Source organism: Hevea brasiliensis, chromosome 7 (assembly GCF_030052815.1).
Source record: "Hevea brasiliensis isolate MT/VB/25A 57/8 chromosome 7, ASM3005281v1, whole genome shotgun sequence".
NCBI classification, from domain to species: Eukaryota; Viridiplantae; Streptophyta; class Magnoliopsida; order Malpighiales; family Euphorbiaceae; genus Hevea; species Hevea brasiliensis.
This window is the reverse complement of record NC_079499.1, coordinates 95,362,567-95,380,326: the sequence shown is the minus strand read 5'-3', so window position 1 is coordinate 95,380,326 and position 17,760 is coordinate 95,362,567. Positions and strand designations below refer to the sequence as shown.

At 33.4% G+C, this 17,760-nt stretch overlaps 1 protein-coding gene across 8 annotated transcripts; it reads right to left on the bottom strand.

Annotated features, from left to right (window-relative positions):
- Positions 1-4,426: 4,426 nt before the first annotated feature.
- LOC110643428 (WD40 repeat-containing protein HOS15) lies at positions 4,427-16,478 on the bottom strand. 8 transcript variants are annotated; one of them, XR_009150085.1, is made up of 15 exons: positions 16,191-16,478; positions 15,276-15,416; positions 14,781-15,158; positions 13,304-13,398; positions 13,126-13,172; positions 11,151-11,301; positions 10,865-10,928; positions 10,223-10,393; positions 10,018-10,139; positions 9,602-9,676; positions 9,347-9,400; positions 9,166-9,239; positions 8,793-8,867; positions 8,214-8,560; positions 4,427-7,858 (listed from the first exon to the last, which is right to left on the bottom strand). XR_009150085.1 is itself a non-coding variant. In XM_058150202.1 (14 exons), exons 1-14 carry the CDS (start codon positions 16,249-16,251, stop codon positions 8,341-8,343), a joined length of 1,725 nt encoding a protein of 574 aa, XP_058006185.1. In that variant the 5' UTR covers positions 16,252-16,478; the 3' UTR covers positions 8,025-8,340. The 8 variants fall into 8 exon arrangements, 7 of the variants coding, with proteins under 7 accessions (XP_058006185.1, XP_021651493.2, XP_058006184.1 ...); XM_058150202.1 differs by lacking the exon at positions 4,427-7,858 and having other exon boundaries at positions 8,025-8,560; positions 14,781-15,150; positions 15,271-15,416; XM_021795801.2 differs by lacking the exon at positions 4,427-7,858 and having other exon boundaries at positions 8,025-8,560; positions 10,235-10,393; positions 14,781-15,150; positions 15,271-15,416.
- Positions 16,479-17,760: the final 1,282 nt, after the last annotated feature.

Below are 17,760 nucleotides of genomic sequence, written 5' to 3'. Positions count from 1 at the left end.
TACATAGCAGTTCTGACTATTTAGGCTACCGAATATGAATGAAGAGTATATTAAACTTATTTTGTATGCTGAAAATAAACTTTGAATAAAACTATATATTGAAACAATTCCAGAATTAAGATTTCACACTGTAATCTTATTATGGATTTTAATCTCGTCTATTCATTGGATTAAGGATCGTCACTTTGATGAAAATTAATCCTAGGATATCCTAGGTCCTCTCTCAAGGTACCTAAGGTGTCACACTCTACTCCTTGTAATATGTAACATGATCCGGTAGTACACCTAATGAATTATCGTATTTCTCCTACGATAACTCATTAAATCTACTATAAAGGATTTTAAAATAATTTCCATTCATTTTGAAAGTGGTGAGTAAATTTTTCACAAATATTAAAAATCTTTATTTGACATTAAGTCATAAATCAAAGTTTTTGATATTTAAAATCTCCGTAATTTTTATAAAAATTCTGGCAGAGTGCCGACTATATTTTGAGAAAATAAATCTTCAAAACCTGCAAGGAAAAAACACTTCCAATGTTTTTACTCAACCACCACTCCAATACAAATCATTTTCATATCCCCATTCAACACAATTAACTCAATCCAATTTTTCAAGCCATGCTTAGCATAAAGAAAACCATACATGGATTTCAAAACTTAGGAAGAAATTTGGATATTACATTAATTACAAAACTCAAAAATAAATTTGAATATTATAATAATTTACATTTTAATTATATACCCAAAATAATATTACAAAAGTTATTGTACAACAGTTCAAATAAATTACATACATATAATTACATGCATACATCAAAATCTATGTATAAGAGTATACCTATGATATACCGGGAACTAATCCGAATGTGTCTTCAAGGCGCAGCTATAGGAAATCTCACTCGGCTGCTCTATCTTTACTCTCACCTGCAATAGCATACAAAGCTATTGTTGAGTGGTCAACTCAGTGGTGCACAACTATAATTTAAAATGTAATACAATATACATTGACAAAATTATAGCAAATAATTTGAAAATTTTGAAATTCATCAAAATTCCAAAATGTCAAAATATTCGTTGTCAATAATATAAATCATTTGTTTAAGCGACCTTGATCAATAAATTCAATTTATCAAATCATAACTGGATATTTAAAGTAATTCCAGCAATTTATGGAAATAAATATTAATTTCAATAAAATTAAGTATGCTCCAATCTCATTTAAAATCACAATCCCTTACTATTCAAAAACTATTCTTTATCTCACTAACTATGCGAGACTAATCCGTAAAGGCCATCTTCAGGGCGATTCTAACTCCCTATGGTCGGGGAGATTGAATCATCGTGCACATTACACACCACAATAATACAACTTCCGAAAGGGCAAATGAAAAACTTAGATCTAATCTTTAATAAGAGGAGAATCTAAGTATGTATACGTACCATGGTAATCAAAACAAAGCTAACTCTATTGTCTCCTCAACAAATGAGAGAGACGGGTAATAACCTAGTCAAGCATCTATAGTGAGATATAAAACACATCATGAATCTCTTTGTCCTTTTTGTGAGCATAAATCATAATATAATTCAATTCAAAATTAATTCCAATATCCAATAATTTTTTTATGCCCATCACAATTCAAAACATATTTAATCCATTTTCCATGTTAAGCATAAACCATTTTTCAAATCAAATTTTCCATGTAAACCATATAAACGTATTTCAATCAAAATTTTTCTGAAGCCAGTTTCATTCAATTCATAACAAAATAAAATCATAATTAATTTCATTTTCTAAAACTAAATTCATTTATGCCATAACACATTTCAATAATCATTGAAATAAATTCAATAATTGGTAATATAATACATAAAGAAACTAAAATCATTTAATTAAATAAAATATGCAAAACATGAACAATTTAAAACTAGTTGTGCACAAACTTTTTTTGTTGACTCAATTTACTAAAGTTTTCGTTTCTCCTTCGAAGATCCATTTCCAACTGAAATACATAAAATTAAAGTGCTTCAGTATCCATTTCTAATAATTAAATTCTAACAATTCCTTTACAAACTTATCCTACTTATTACGGTTTATAAATTCGGGTCATTTATATTTTTGTGTATAGTGGCACTATTCAAGTCAAAATATTGACTTTTCCATACTTAATAGGTTTATTAATTCTAATTGCACCCATATACCACATTTTGGTTGTCAATTTTGTTGGCATTGATTGCCAATTAAATTTCCAAACTACCTAAGTAAAATCCCAAAAATTCAGTTTTGGGTCACAAGTCTCTACTGTTCCATTAGTCAGTCTGCAGTGGAATTTTGGCCAACTTTCTTTCATCAAAGTTGTTCCTTAATGTGTCTTCTTTAATTTTCTTTTTAAATCACTCAATTTGGAGTTTTGTAGTTCAAGTTATGCCTATTTTTCTAAGGCTGGCCGGATTGGTTACAACCCAGAATTCTGGGCACAATTCTTGTTCTGGCAATTTTGGTGTTCCAACTGCAGCTCACTTTTCAGATGGGTTATGTTCAGAATTTAGATTTGTATTCTTCATAAAAGTTGTAGTGCTAGGTCTCAGCTTTCCATCGGTGTAAAACTCAGGTCATTTGAACCATCCTACACCAAGTTATGGCCAAATGAACAAATACTATTCATACTATTTATTGGGTCATTTTTGTACAGTGGCAGTGTGCCAATTTCGAGTTTGACTTAATTATTCACTAACTTAGAGTCATTTTTAGGGCTGGGTTTCTACATGAAAATTGTGGCATTATGTGTCTACTTTTATTTCCAATTGGCTTCACACCAATTGGAATGGCAAAATTATAGTTTTGGTCCCCAAAGTAGACCAAAGTCAGGCTATCCAGAATTGGAACCCTACCAATCTGAATTTGACTTAATTTCTCACCATTCAAAAACACCCCAATTGGTCCCAATTGACCATTTTAAGTCTTAATTATGTCAATTTGGTTCAATTTCAAAAATTCCTAATTTTTCTCCCAATTTTCCTAAGGGTCAAGAACCCTAATTTTCTAATACTCTAATTTCAAAGATTCAAAGTGTATAATTCATCTTCACACCTTCATTCAAGCATGCTTACTTATTTAATTCAATCAATTGACATCAATTCTATACTCAACCTTAATTCCAGCCGAATTCATGGAGTCCCTCTACATGAAATTTTTTTCATGTTTTTATACCATTAAAATCTTGTTTAACCTTAATTCCATACTTAAAATTCAATTCAAGTTAGAAGAGGAAACTTACCTTAATTGAAGCTTTTTCAATCTACCTCAACTCTTCAAATTTCTTTAACTTCTTACTCCAAATCTTCTTCTTGAGGGTTAATTTGAAGGTTTTGATAAACTTTTATTAAGAATTTATGATATGAAGGAGGTTTTAAGAGCTCAAATTTGTTTATCAATGAAGGATGGAAAAAAAAAAATTAGAGAGAGAGAGAGAGCAATGGAAGAGGGATGGCAAGCTTGAGCAAAGAGAAGACCAAATTTTCATTTTTAAATTTTTAGTATTTATCCCTTCAATGACTTGGTCAAAATTGTAATTAAAAAGAAATTTATTTATCACATCATGCTTAGGTCATCTTAAGTGATGTCATAACTCTATTTTCATTTTCTTTTCTTTTTCCTTTCTTTTTTCCATACTTCTTTAATTTAATTCTATATATCAAAATTTTCATTTCTCATATTTTATTGGACAGTTAGGTCATGAGTCACCTCTAGGGGTGAATTGACCAATTTACCCCTTGCCGGTCTGATCCAATTTATCAATAGTACTGTATTTCTTTCGGAAACCTGACCTAATTATTTGATTTGGTTCTCTACCTTTTTCTGTGACTTTCACATTTCTCCTAACTTTGTAATTTTTCCTAGGCCTGCGGTGTCACAATGCCCCGTACCAAATTAGAGTTTTGACTGATCTCGCAATCCCTTCCCGATGTGGTCACCCATCATTGTGACCCTCGGCTCATTTAACCTTTTATGTTCTATTTTTCTGATCTATATTTAACCTTCTGATTATCACTATTAATTTTTATTCAGGTCTTTTCTAGGTGACTTAAACATGATTCTAATCCTCTGAATTATCCGGACCGACACCAGTCACCAGAACAGTGATTTGCACAGGACTGTGCATGTAGGGGTGTTACATAAGGTGTATTCCAATTAGAGCCAAACCCTACTTTCGTTGGTGATTAGTCCTAATAAAATTCTTTAAGATCTATGATTAATTTTGGAACTTCACAAAGGTCATCAGCCTATTTTTAGGTCAGATTTCCTAAGTTCAAAATCATAATTTTCTAATATTAATCTTCACATTTCAGTCCTTCGATTAATATTTGTAATCAATACTAAGTGGGTGCCAACACATAGCATGCAATAAGATCACAAGAAATTGAATCAAATGGCAAAACTCAAATCCAATAAATAAAACTCAGTATTCGTCCATAATAATAATTACAAGCGTTACTCTCTCAATTCCAGAATCAAGGATTTACTCACTCATAGTGAGTTTAACAAACATAATAGAAATAAAATAAAAGAACATGAACGGTCTTAAAGAAATAGAATAAAAGAACTGATGAGGATTTTCTACAGCCTTGAACTTGTGGAATTTTAGCTGGAGGCTTCCCTCTTGTACTGATGATCTACTCTCCAAGACGGCTATGAAGGATGTGAATATGAAGGTGAGATTAGGTCTAGAATTAAGATTTCTCCCCTAAAACTTCAAAACTAAAAAACACCCTTCTGTTTTTTACGGCTCCTCTATTTATATTGAATGATCTAAGGTTAGGTTTTTAGAGTCCTCAAGGCATTAGGAGTCTCTTCTCTCTGTCAAAGCTGGAGCTGGAACCAATTCAGGAAACTGATTGTCGCGTGATACACGGCCCGTGTGTCACTATACGGCCCAGGGCCATGTAACTTACTGGAGCTTGAATTAGTGCATCTTGTATCGGGACAGGACTTTACACGGGCCTCAGGTAGTTACATGGGCCTGATTACACGGCTTGTGCACTTTTGTACTTCAGGGAAATCTTTAAGCTTGGCCCAGCAGAGAATTACACAGGTCTTCATATTTTACACGGGGCATGGGACATGGCCCGTGTACTTTGATTCTTCCTTAGCTCTTTGTCTTTCTCCTGGCAGTAAGTTACACGGGTCTTTGGCTTTGATTACACAACCCGTGTAAGGTGTCTCAGCAACACTTCTCAATTCTTTGGTCTTTCCAAGCTCTCTACTATGCTCCTATGCCTTTGAACCTCTTCAAAACATCTGGAAACATACAGAAAACATAGAATTCAGAGTTTGGCAGTGGAATTTACAAAAGTACATGAAATTGATGATTATGCATGAGATTACTTATCTAAATGCTATGAAATATTATACAAATGTACTTAAAAACATCTATATAATACAAGTGTATCAGCATATCCTAAAACTGCTGTAATTTCTAGAAATGACCCAAGTATGTCCTAAAACTATTGAAATTGTTAGAGAGGATCCAAACATGTCCTAAAACTGTTAAACTTTGTTTGAAGAGACCTTTGCATGTCTATAAACTGCTGACCTTTGATGAAGGGACCCAAGGAGTAGCATTTTCTTTAAGAACTTATGATCCAAAATGAAAATGTTCAACTCCAACAAAATCCCATCAAGGGAGAGTATTGGAAGTTGATGAGATTTTTAATTTGTGTACAAGAAATTAATGAGATTTTTAGTTTATGTACAAGTAAAACAACATAGCCATACCTATGGTGTAAGTATGAGCTTTGTTGACTAGTGGCATTTCTTTGCCCATAAAAAGAAAACATCTGCTGTGACAATGTTAGAGCTGAGTGTGCTGTGCAGTGGAGTTGTGAGAGATAAGAAATGAGGAAGAAAAAGAAAATCAGCACTTGTTTTTGCATCCCTCTGTTTATTTAATGAAATTTGTGTTTTTCACTCCGTCTCACTCTCTCTTTTGTTTCTTAATGTGAATCTTTTGGTAACTGGGAGCTTGAGCTTAGGACCATATGAAACAAGCAGCAGACAAAGGGTGAACTAATTGGGAGTTCACTATGGAAGATTTGGTGCACGTGAAGTTTCCGGCCTATAGACAGCACAATACATGGAGGGAAACCAAAACTTCAACCCCATTTCTATGGTCCTCATCCTGTACTTGACCGAATAGGGAAGGTTGCATATCAGCTCCAGGTCCAGCTATCTGCCAATGCTCAGTACGTAACGTCTTTCATGTATCTCAGCTATGCCCATCACATTCCTCGACCATAACAAGTGATGGGCAGAGCTGATAAACATGAAAGACAATATGTTTGATGAATTACGGGAAAGGGATTTAGTTTGTTGGAATGTGAAGGTTGATGGTTACGTGCAGCGTGGACTGCCTTATGAGTGTTAGATGCTTTTTAGACAAATGCTGAAGACCAGAGTGAGGACTAATGAAGGGGCAGTTATGGTCATTCTCTCTGATTGCAGGCAACTTGCTGCTTCGGACTCAAGGAAGTGGGTTCATATGTATATTCAGAATAATGAGATTGAGATCAATGCTCATGTAGGCGCCAATTTGATTGATATGCACAGAAAATGCGAGAGTTTGGACTTTGGAGGATGCAGTGTTGGTTTTTGAAAGGATCAGGGACAAGGATGTTGTTTGAAATTCAATGCTTGTTGGGAATGCCACGCACAGATTCTGTCGAGATGCTCTGCATTTATTGAACGAGATGGGTAGGATAGAAAGCCAACCTGCATTGGTGATTGTGGTCATGCTGGTTTGATTAGCGTAGGGTGGGGGTTTTTCCACTCGGTGAAAGATAAATATTGGATTAAACAAAGATTGAGCATTATTGAAGTGTGGTTTATCTTCTTGGCCGTTTTGAACATTTAATGGAAGCATGAGCCTGTTAAGAACAGAGAGGTCAACCCAGATCCTATCTTAGGGGGAGCTTTGTTTAGGGGCTTGTAGGCTCCATGGTTAATTCAGGAAGTTATTTGCTTTCTAACATATATGCAGTAGTTGGCAATTGGAAAGGTGTGGCAAGAATGAGAACCTTGCAAAAGACTCTGGGATTGAAAAGGAATTTGATTGTACCTCAGTTGAAGGGAAAAATAAGGTAGATGAATTTTTTGCCTAAGATTTGAGGCATCCGAGTATGATGTTGGTGGAGATGCGCCCAAGGCCAACAGTTATACCCCACAGACAGATTGTTTTATATGATTTAGGCGATGCATAAAAGGATCAGTCCCTTAAAAGTTCATAGAAGAACACTGTTATTGCTTTTGGGCTTATCAGCACAAAACCAGGACCCGGAGCTAGACAGTAACCCTCCGTTTGGGAGGAAATCTTACAAGACAATCAGAGGACTTTTCAGGTATTAAAATTTTAAATCTGTACTTGAGATAACTCTCTGATTTTTTTCAAAGTAATATTTTTAAAACCCATCAAAAAGTTTCTTTTTTTAAATTTATTAAATCGGTAAATTAACAAAAAAAAATCTTCATAAAATATCTAAATACCCTCGAAAGCTTATATTCTTATCAAAGAATAAAAAAAATATAAAAATTCAAAAACCATTAAAAATTTTTCTTTAAAACACCTTACTTCACCCTATTTCCAAAAAGCACCTCTTCCCAAAAAGTGTAACCAGCATTTTGTGAACGATTCATGCTCTTGTGGGGGAACTGTAAATTTATGACTGCTTCGTGACGCAGCTGTCTCAAAAGCGTCTGCTACTGTTAAAGTTGTTCTCTAGCTGTTAAAAGTAAAATTCGCGGGAGTCCTTGCTTCTGTGGTCTACGAAACTATAGTCAAGCTTCCCAGCTGTTTCTGTTGATCTGCAATTTGTAAATGGTAAAATAATAGCTTTCAGTCCATTTGCTTCTCTTACATAGATTAGAATTAAGATAGAATTCTTTAAATCAGCTCCCTAACAATCCCAAAAGATGACGATAACATAGTGCTTTGTGAATAGTAAGTGCATGCTTCGATTCTGGGCTAAACTAAAGCAATATTGCAGCATAAGCAATGGATCCAATGAGAATAATTCTGTACATAATTTTTCATTGACCCATATCATACAACGCATAACCAGCTGACAATTAATAATCTCATTTATAACTTAAAACCAGATATTCAAATTAGTAACACCTACAACTACACTAGAGGAGGAAAAATACAAAAGAACCCTACCAACCAAAGCTACAATTTTCCATGTGCCTCAGTAAAACTGTGATGAGGAATTGATGACCAGCTAAACGGAATGCTACTGCAATCTTTGAGAGCAATCCTTCAATCATTGACACCCCCTCCCACAAACTTACATTCTCAAGTCTAACACACATACTGTATTGTTGGCAAAGCATGCTGCAATTTTGTCACCTTCCTTGTTCCAGCAAACCTCAAATATTCCACCATTGCCTGTGTACGTTTTCACGATCTTAACTTCCTTCAAAGACCAGATGTTGACACATCTATCAAGGGACCCACTAGCCAGATACTCCCCATTTGGGCTAAATGCTACCGAGTACACAGGATCCCTGGGGATTCAATTAAAAGACAGTTGCCAACATCAATTAAAAATAGGGTAGCATAATTGAAAGAATGGTCCCGCCACATGAGGGTCTCGAAAAGAACATTTTATAAACCACAAGATGAATGTTGACTAACAAGAATACACGATAATGTAACAGACACTTCTCAATTTTGTAAGGTGCATAGCCAGGACGTAACTTCCCTCCTAATTCCCATAAAATCAGTTGTGTGAGTTACCTGTGTCCATTCAAACTGCAAGTAAGTTTCCCAAGTTCCACATCCCATAATTTCACTGTTGAGTCAAATGATGCACTGTATAGAATACAGAAACACAAAATCAGGAGAAAAAAAAAAAATGGTTTAGAAAAGTTGTGCCGCTCAGTAATAAAACTAATAATAATAATTTTAAAAAAAATTGAGGATAAATTTTGAGGGAAAAAAATTAAAAAAAATTAAAAAAAAAAACAGTATGAGATTGACAAAAGGCTGGAATCTGGATTCAAGCTCAGGGGTAATTTAGGCAACTATTTTAACCTTTAATGCATATATATAACCAATACAATGCAATGCATAAAAAGTACATTTTAAGTTCATCACATGCACAATTTACCTCGCTAGGAGTAATTGCTGGTTAGGATTGTTTGTACCAGGTCCAGTGGGGCTCCATCTGATGGTGTAGATCTCCTGAAAAAAACATTATTTAATGTTTGTAACCACAATCCAATGTGCCCTATAACAAACATGCACCAAAAAAAAATCAAGGTAGGAGAAAATCAAAATTCAGTGAGCACCTTAGAATGTTCCCTCAAATCATGAACATATTTGTCCTGCTTCATGCTCCATATCTGCAGCACAATTTCCCATGAGCGGCTAACTATTAAAATAAAATGCAACTAGTAATAAACTGAAAGTAACATATCCAACTGACTTAAAAAAAGGCTTATGGATTAGGACAAGATAATCCCAAGTAACACGTGTACCTAGCTGGCACGAAACTAAAGATGCAATACACGTCCATAATTGAAGAAAAATTCAGTGTATATAACCTTAGCAGTGATATCATCAGAGCATGAAGCCAGTAATGAGCCAGTTGGATCCCACTTGACACAATTAACCTCACCCTGAAATTGTACAACTCACAAAAATTAACCCCAAAAAAAGCTGCATATTGTAACAGTTTTCCACAAAACCAGTTAATCAGATAACAATCATGTAGATAAGAGGACTCAATATATGGCTTTCTCTTTCACACAAACAACAAACTGGTAAAACATTGTTGCACACCAGATAAGGCCTCCACAGCTGTCAAACTGAAGTCTGGCCAGACTGGTGACAAGTTAAATATTTACAAGCATAAAATTGTTGTAAGCTATTTTTTTCACCAGATTGGAGGCATATTGAACTGAAAAATCATAGTCGCGATTTAGGTTGCAGTATTTAGCAGTTGAATGCAGGAACAAACCTGATGCCCAGCAAAAGTTTTAACCGGGCGGTTATCTCCAACTTTGCAAACATATATCATATTGTCTGTGGAGCTTGTGGCAAATGAAAGATTATTGCGCCAGTCAACATCAAGTATAGGACCTAAAAGACACAAATGTGAAAGTTCAAATCCAACAATAATGAGTTACTGAAGGAAGAAAGGCCACTTGTTCTGGAGATTTTACTGCAGTTTAAACCTGAATGAAATTCAAACTGTTGTCTCCATTCCTCACTTTTCACATCCCACACTATCGCAGTTTTGTCACAGCTTCCAGTAAGAAGAAAATCCCCTTTTTTATTCCACTTCAGAGAAAATATAGGACCTTTGTGTTTGCTCAATGTAGTCTTCAGTTCACCTGGACCAGGGGAAAATTCCAGAATGCAGTGAAAAGCTAAATTACCAGCATCACAATTAACAACAGAAATTAATTTTCTCTAAATTTCAAAAAAGAACTAAAAACACCACATTAATAAGAGAAGACTGCACTAGCTTTGGGCTCATTAAGAAAACCAATCTCGAGTCCATGGTTTGACCCATCAGCTTGATTCCTCAAAAATTCTGGTGGAAACATTTAATATACATAAAAGTTTTTGCTGTACTAGTTTTTCTAGGTGACTGATTCATTACAGCTGCCTACTGAAGTATTGATGTGAACGTGCTGTATATATGGCTTCATACACTAGGAACAAGAAACAGGCTCCACAAAAAGGAAGTAATATGCCAGCACTCTCCATTTGTTGGCTACTATTTGTATATATTAAGCTTGTTGCAGGCCTTTTCAGGAGAAATAGAGGGTCATGAACCAAGTCATGCTAAAATATCTTACCATTTGTGTTCCAAATTCTTGCTTGCCCGTCATATGAACCTGTTGCTAGTAAGGTTCCCTCACCCTGCACGTCAAAGCAAATGAATGACATCACATGTGGAAGAAACTAAGAAAGAATAATTGTATAGGTTCAGAGGACAAAGTTAAGGGTTACAAAACCCATGGTATAGCTGCATTGGTAGCTTCAATAAATAATTGATGATTATAGTGGATTAATTGAGACAACAATAAGAACAAACACTGACAGCTACAATCATTAATAACTAAAACCTATCAGAAAACTCACATTCCAATCTAATGTTGTAACATCTTTGCTCTTCTCATTCGTCCTTCCCTTTACATGCTTCAATACCAGCACATTTAGAGGACTATTCTGCAGACCAGATCTAGATGTCCCCTCTGCTATTGTCCAAATACGTGCTGTGGAATCTCCAGACCTAAAAAAGTTAACACAAAGATAGTGATAAAATTAGAACAAAGTAATCTACAATTGTATCGTTGTACAATGCCTTATCATGGAATGTTATGAAAATTCTGTTACAATAGTTTAGAAGCATGAAAAAAATCATCATTGATGATCCTTTATCAATCAACAAATCCAGCAGATATTATTATGTACAAAAACCGTTACCCAGTATTAGCCAAGTCAATCTAGAGCCATGGGACTGGACTGGTAATCCAGATACAGTCATAACTTTGTAACAATAAAACTTATACAGCAACACAAATAGCAGAAGTGCAAATCATAAGAAGACTGGACCAGGCAGTAAAGAAATTCCTTCCAAAGCTGAGTAAACCTAATGCATAAGCCATAGAAATTATACATATTTAATTAAGGAGAGGTGATTAAATTCAGCACCTTTCTAATTTTCATATCAGACAACATTCAGAAACTAGAGGAATGGACTAACCATCTATTACTGAAAAATGGTTCACCAAATTGTTCAGATTGACAATTAATTCAGTCCATTTCCTTCACACAAATAATTGACACTGTTTAGGAAATTAGGACAATATATAATCAACGTATTAGTGTTCTGCTCAGTTTTAGATGGTTCCAAAAAAAAAAAAAAAAATCTTTTTCTGCTCCATAATTACAGATCAAAATTTCAGTCTGTAGTTGTCAAGAAATACACACACCATCATGGTTTAAAATCACGGTCAAGGCCGCATTCGCATTCGCAGTCACAGTCACAAGTAACGAAAATGGGCCTGTAATGGTCGTAATGTAATGGTAACGACCTGTCGCTACACAAATTTTTTTGAAAATTTTGCAAAATTCATGAAATGAATAAATATTCAAAGATATAATTAAAACTAAGATATACAACTAAATAATAAGCACAAATATATCAATAAATCCACCAATCTTGCGCATCATAGTATTAATCAATTTAAAACCAAAATAACTAAAAAGATAGTACGTAAATAACTAACCTTATTCCTACCAAAATGAGTGTCTAAGAGATTCTTGATTATCTTGACTTTGATCCTAGGACTGGGACTAGAAACTTTGACCATTAACTTAGGTTGTAAACTTACTATGTAATTAGGTTATTAACTTACCATGTAATTAGGTTACTATTTAATTTAAAAAATCAATTTCAAGAGTTAATTTCATAATTATTTATTTTTTCAAATTTTATTTTGCCAAGGCCTAAATTTATACTTAGCAAATATTATTAAAGCCTAAAACTTTATTCGATATTATTTTCTAATTATTTATGTATTTAACAAAAATAATTCAAAATAGCTAAAATTTTTTTTTTTTTTTTTTGTACGAACAACTCACCCTTCAATCTCTCCTTTACTTCAAAGCTACCTTGACTATTTGATGATCCATGCTCTTGAACTCAAAAATTTGTTGAGAAATAAATGATTTCACTTGAGTTGGTTGTGGAGAAAGTTGAGAGAAAATTGTTTAGTTGCCAAGAGAGAAAATAAAAAGGTGCTAAAATGAATTTCAAGATAGTTTTTTTGCCCAAAAAAAAAGGCTCCCTTTATTGCATTGCACATGAAAGAGGTAAAAAAGAAAAAAAAAAGAAAAAAAGCCAAGAAGTCTAAGCTAGAAAAGTAAAAGCCGTTAACGGTAAGCCAAAAAACCTTTAAATAACGGCCATCATGTTATTTAAAACCTTGCACGCCATGCAAAGCAAACTATAGATAAAAATCTAAGAAGTACTAACCTATAATCATTCAATACAGATAAATAGAGTGAACCATCCACAAGGGAAATATGTCAATAAAAAAAAAATACCCACCCAGATGCAAGAAGTGATCCTGTTGGGCTCCACGCACAGGCACAAACCTGAAGGACAAAACAAAAGAAACTGATGCATTATAGTCGATACATCTAGCTGAAAAATGCTGTAAAGAAAAAAAAAAAAAGAGAAGAAAAATATTTAAAAACAAAACATGAGGATTGAAGAATGCTCAAACCTCAGATGTATGTCCCTCCAAAATCATCACATCAGAACTTGGAATCTCGCATACCTGGGATGTTGATGTAGTAGAGACTTCCATTGGTTCTGGTACTATTAAACAGAACAATTTATTTATAATCAAAGAGAGGAGGGAGGGAAGGGGGGTGGATGTCCGTGTCTTTTTATAAATTGATTAGAAAAATGTCAATTGGCAATCAAATTAGACATTCATACATCATTCTCCACACCTTTATAATGATGGATCACAATACTAACTAGCACGCCCAACGCACCAGAAACTATCCAACCAACATTTTAGATGATTCTTCACCAATGGATTAATCTCTGGACAATACTATATTTATAAGTTGACCTATAAATGCAATTAACTAATACTACAAAATTAGGGGAAAGAGGTAACATCCCAATGCAGAGACAGGCTATATAATAGAATTCCACTAGGCATCTGTCACATGGCATTTCACAAAAGAACTACATCAAATGGTTTTGTCTAGTCTAGCTCCAGACAAGTTATAGAGTGAAGAATTCCAAAAAAATTATGGCAAGTGCTATTTTCTTAGGTACTTTATCGCTTTCCTAAATCAACTGCCAAGCAGTGTTCTGTTGGGATATTTCACACAGCTTCAACCAATGTAGTTTATTGAATCACATCTTTCATAAAAAATTTTGATGTACATAATATTACTGCAAGTCTGCAACTACTAATGGGGATGTCTTTGGCTTATGTAGTTTAACGTGTTAAGTGAAGCAATGTCTTTGCCTCATGTAGTTTAATGTGTTAAGTGAAGTAATGTCTTTGGCTCATGTAGTTTAATGTGTTAAGTGAAGCAATATGATCCTGTAAACCCACAAGGTAGAATAATCACCCTCATTTCAATGGCATCTAACCCATTTTAACATCCTTGGCAAAGAACATTCTCCAAAAGATTTAGATCTCTATATTCCAATACAAGCAAATAGTTGGAAAATATATGACAATTAGAAAAAGGAGCGTCCTATTTTCAGTTCCAAACATATATAATCTATCACTGAAATAGAACTAAAATTATTTTAAAACAATATTTATTACAAAAAAAGGGCCTGAATATTCATTCAAATCTCCAACCTTTGGCCTGGAACTATAAAAGTTTCCATCTTGTAAGATAGCATTAAGATTTTATCCACTAAAGCGATATTGTTCATAAGTAGAGTTGCACATATTAATTATATTCAAATAACTATGGCGTCAAGCAAATGCAGGACACACATCCTAAACCATTAGTCAATTTTTAAAACACAGAACTCCAAACTATTGAAAAACTGTGATGAAGTCAGATCATCTATTGATATATGTGAAATTAAGGTGCCTCCATACTGGAACAATTTTAGTAAATAACACATTAATGTTATAGGTCGATGCAACTACCGTAATCCACTTGAAATACTTAAGGCTAACATTAGGAAATTAGAAGGGAAAACAGAAATAAATTCACCTCCAGAATTTCCATTTTCCTCATGTTTGACATTATTTTTATCCGCTTGATCAGCAACCATTTCTTTATCAGTATTATCCTCTTGCTGCTTTTCTCCCTCTTTTTCCTTTTCTACCCTCTCTCTATCCTTTTCATTTTCCTTCTCCCTTTCATGCCTATCCTTCTCCCTTACTCGTGCACGTTCTCTTTCATGCTCCCTTTCAAATTCTTTATCTTTTTCTTTGTCCTGGTCTTTGTCTTTATCTTTATCTCTGTCCTTGTGCAGATTTTTTTTCTTATCCTTTATCATTTGCCGTAATTCATATACATCTTTTGTTATAAGATCCAAAGGTTGCAAGAATGAGAAATCTTCATCCACATCTGCATCACCCTGGCAAGCTTAAAACAAAAATTGATCAGCACAATGCCTATGGTATACAAAATAGTAAAATATTTAAGAGATAAGATATGAACTTGAGAAATCAGAAACAAAAGGCGTATGCATGCTAACATTACTCAAATTTGCTTCCATTTCCAAGTACTGAATTCCCTTTTGTACAAATGTAATAAGAGCACCAGGAGGAACCATATTGCCATCTATGGTACATTTGTTAATACCTGCCTCATATCCTAAAGCAAAAGCTGAATGTGTAAAACCTGAAATAATATGATAGGTAACACATTAGAGCATCTCCTAGGCACCGTTTACAAAACTTCATAGACAGCAAGTTGGTGAAGATCTGAAGACTAGAAATATTCCATATACAGGAGTGCCAAAATGCATTGAAACTTAAATCCCACAAAGAAGTAAGCTTTTCTTAGGGGATAGTTCATAGCTAATCCAAGGGGTGATTTGAACCACAAACTAATTACAACTTGAGCATCATCACAACAACAATAATTAAGCCTTAAAAAACTGAGCATATATCGAACCAAATTAAGTTTTTGCACACTGAAAAATGCAATGCCAGGCTTGTCACATTTCGGCATTAAAATACAATCTTATGCCAAATTGAAAACCCGGATTGAAAGTCCTGCAAAACAAACAAAATGTCCTCCCACATGGTAGGCCTAGTCCCAAAATTACCCAGCTTTTTAGAATTTTAAACCGCAAGGAGCATTCAATCGAAAAGAATTCGACACCCAAGAGCAAAATAGGATGATAGTTCAAACTAAAGACTCACTAGAAAGTAAAAACCTCTCATAAGAGAAATAAGAAAATAATTAGGTTCACAGATCTACAACCTCTAGCTCCTCTCTGTGGGAATAAAAACACAAATAGCTTATAAATTTGAATCAGCAACATAAAACCCTAACATTATCCAGAAAAAAGAGAGAATAACCAAAAAAAAATTGAGAAAATTAAACTTTTACAGGAAATACTGCGAACAAAGACGAAAGTTGAGATGAATAAAAGGAGAATTAGCTAACCTGACTCTTGAAGATAGCGGAAAACGATGTAATTCAATTCGGCGGAGGTTATAGAGGTCATTCTGGCAAATTCGCCGGCCGGAAATAGAATCTTCAGACAATATTAAAGTCCAGCTAAAGAAAGAGAGAGAGAGAGAGAGAGAGAGAGAGAGAGAGAGGAGGAGAGGGAGAGAAGGAGAAAGGGAAAGGGATTATGGGAAGCCGCCGGAGAAAGTGGGGCTTTTATGGAGGAGAAACGGTGGGCAGGACTTGCAACTGAGAACCGTAAAATGTTAGCTAGAGAAGTTTGCAGTTGTTTCGCTTTTTATTACATGTTTGTTGATAATACGAAACGTTGTCGGGCTGGGCCAGATCCTAATGGGCCCAGTCGAGCAAATTTTTACATTCAGGCCCGAGCCTGATCCCGTTAGACGAAACGGGCCTGTCTCGTTGTTTAGGTTCAGTATTCTACTTGCTCCCTCTCTTCTCTCGTGCGTATAAAATTAAAATTCATTATATATTTGCCTCTCTTCAATATTTTTGGAAAAATTAATAATCCGTATATTTTAACAAACTAAGTAGATATCTTTATTTTAAAAAAAATCATTATTTAGTTTCTTACTTTTAGTATGTTAATTATATAATCCTTCACATTTACTTGTATTAGTCAAATGAGAGAGAATTATTGTAGATAAATATTAAAAGTATAAATATTAAAAGTTGGTATATTAAAAATTCTGTTTGATTTAACTGTTGAATATAACTGATAATTATCAGCTGATAGCTGATTTATATTAAGTGTTTGGTGAAATTATATTTAATTATTGCTGTTGACATGTGACATAACTAATAAGGATATCTATTATATAATTTATTTTATTATTAAAATAAATATAAAACTATAAATTTATTATATTATATTATTTATTTTATTATTAAATTAAATATACAATTATTAAATAATATATTATATTATTTATTATATTATTAAAATAAATATAAATTTATTAATCTATTATATTATATCATTTATTTTATTATTGAAATAAGAAAATAATTAAATTTTTTTAAAAAATAATTGAATAACTTTAAAAATATAGATAAAATAATAAAGTAATTATTATTGTTGATAAAAAGAGCTTATAATTAATTTTAAGTTTTTATATATAAATAAATATTTTTATATTTTATATTATTAATAAAAAATATTTTAACAAAGTTGAAATGCGTTAATTAAAATATTAAAACTATAAATAAAAAATATAAAAATATTAATAATATTAATTTTTGAGTTAAATAAAAAAGGATAATATGATCAAAATAAAAAATAAAATTAAATCAGTTATCCGCTGATGAGAAACAGTTCTAAAAATAGAGCTGATACAAATTACAGCTGATGGATATCATATTAGCTACTAATCAGCTATCATATGGTATCTATTAGCTATCAGTTTTATTTTTTTTAAACTTATTAAACACTTCAATTTATCTATCAGACATCAACTATACTTAATAGTTGAATCAAACACCTCCTGTATTATTCAAATTGTGTGAAACAGAAGAAGATGACGGAGGAGACTTGATGATAGAG

Excerpts from the sequence above, each read along its gene's own strand:
- LOC110643428 (XM_058150201.1), bottom strand. The coding sequence starts at position 16,251 with ATGACCTCTATAACCTCCGCCGAATTGAATTACATCGTTTTCCGCTAT. Across the intron at positions 10,394-10,864 it reads AAGAATTTGGAACACAAATG|GTGAACTGAAGACTACATTG; the intron begins GTAAGATATTTT and ends CCCCTGGTCCAG. Across the intron at positions 9,240-9,346 it reads ATTTGAGGGAACATTCTAAG|GAGATCTACACCATCAGATG; the intron begins GTGCTCACTGAA and ends TGTTTTTTTCAG.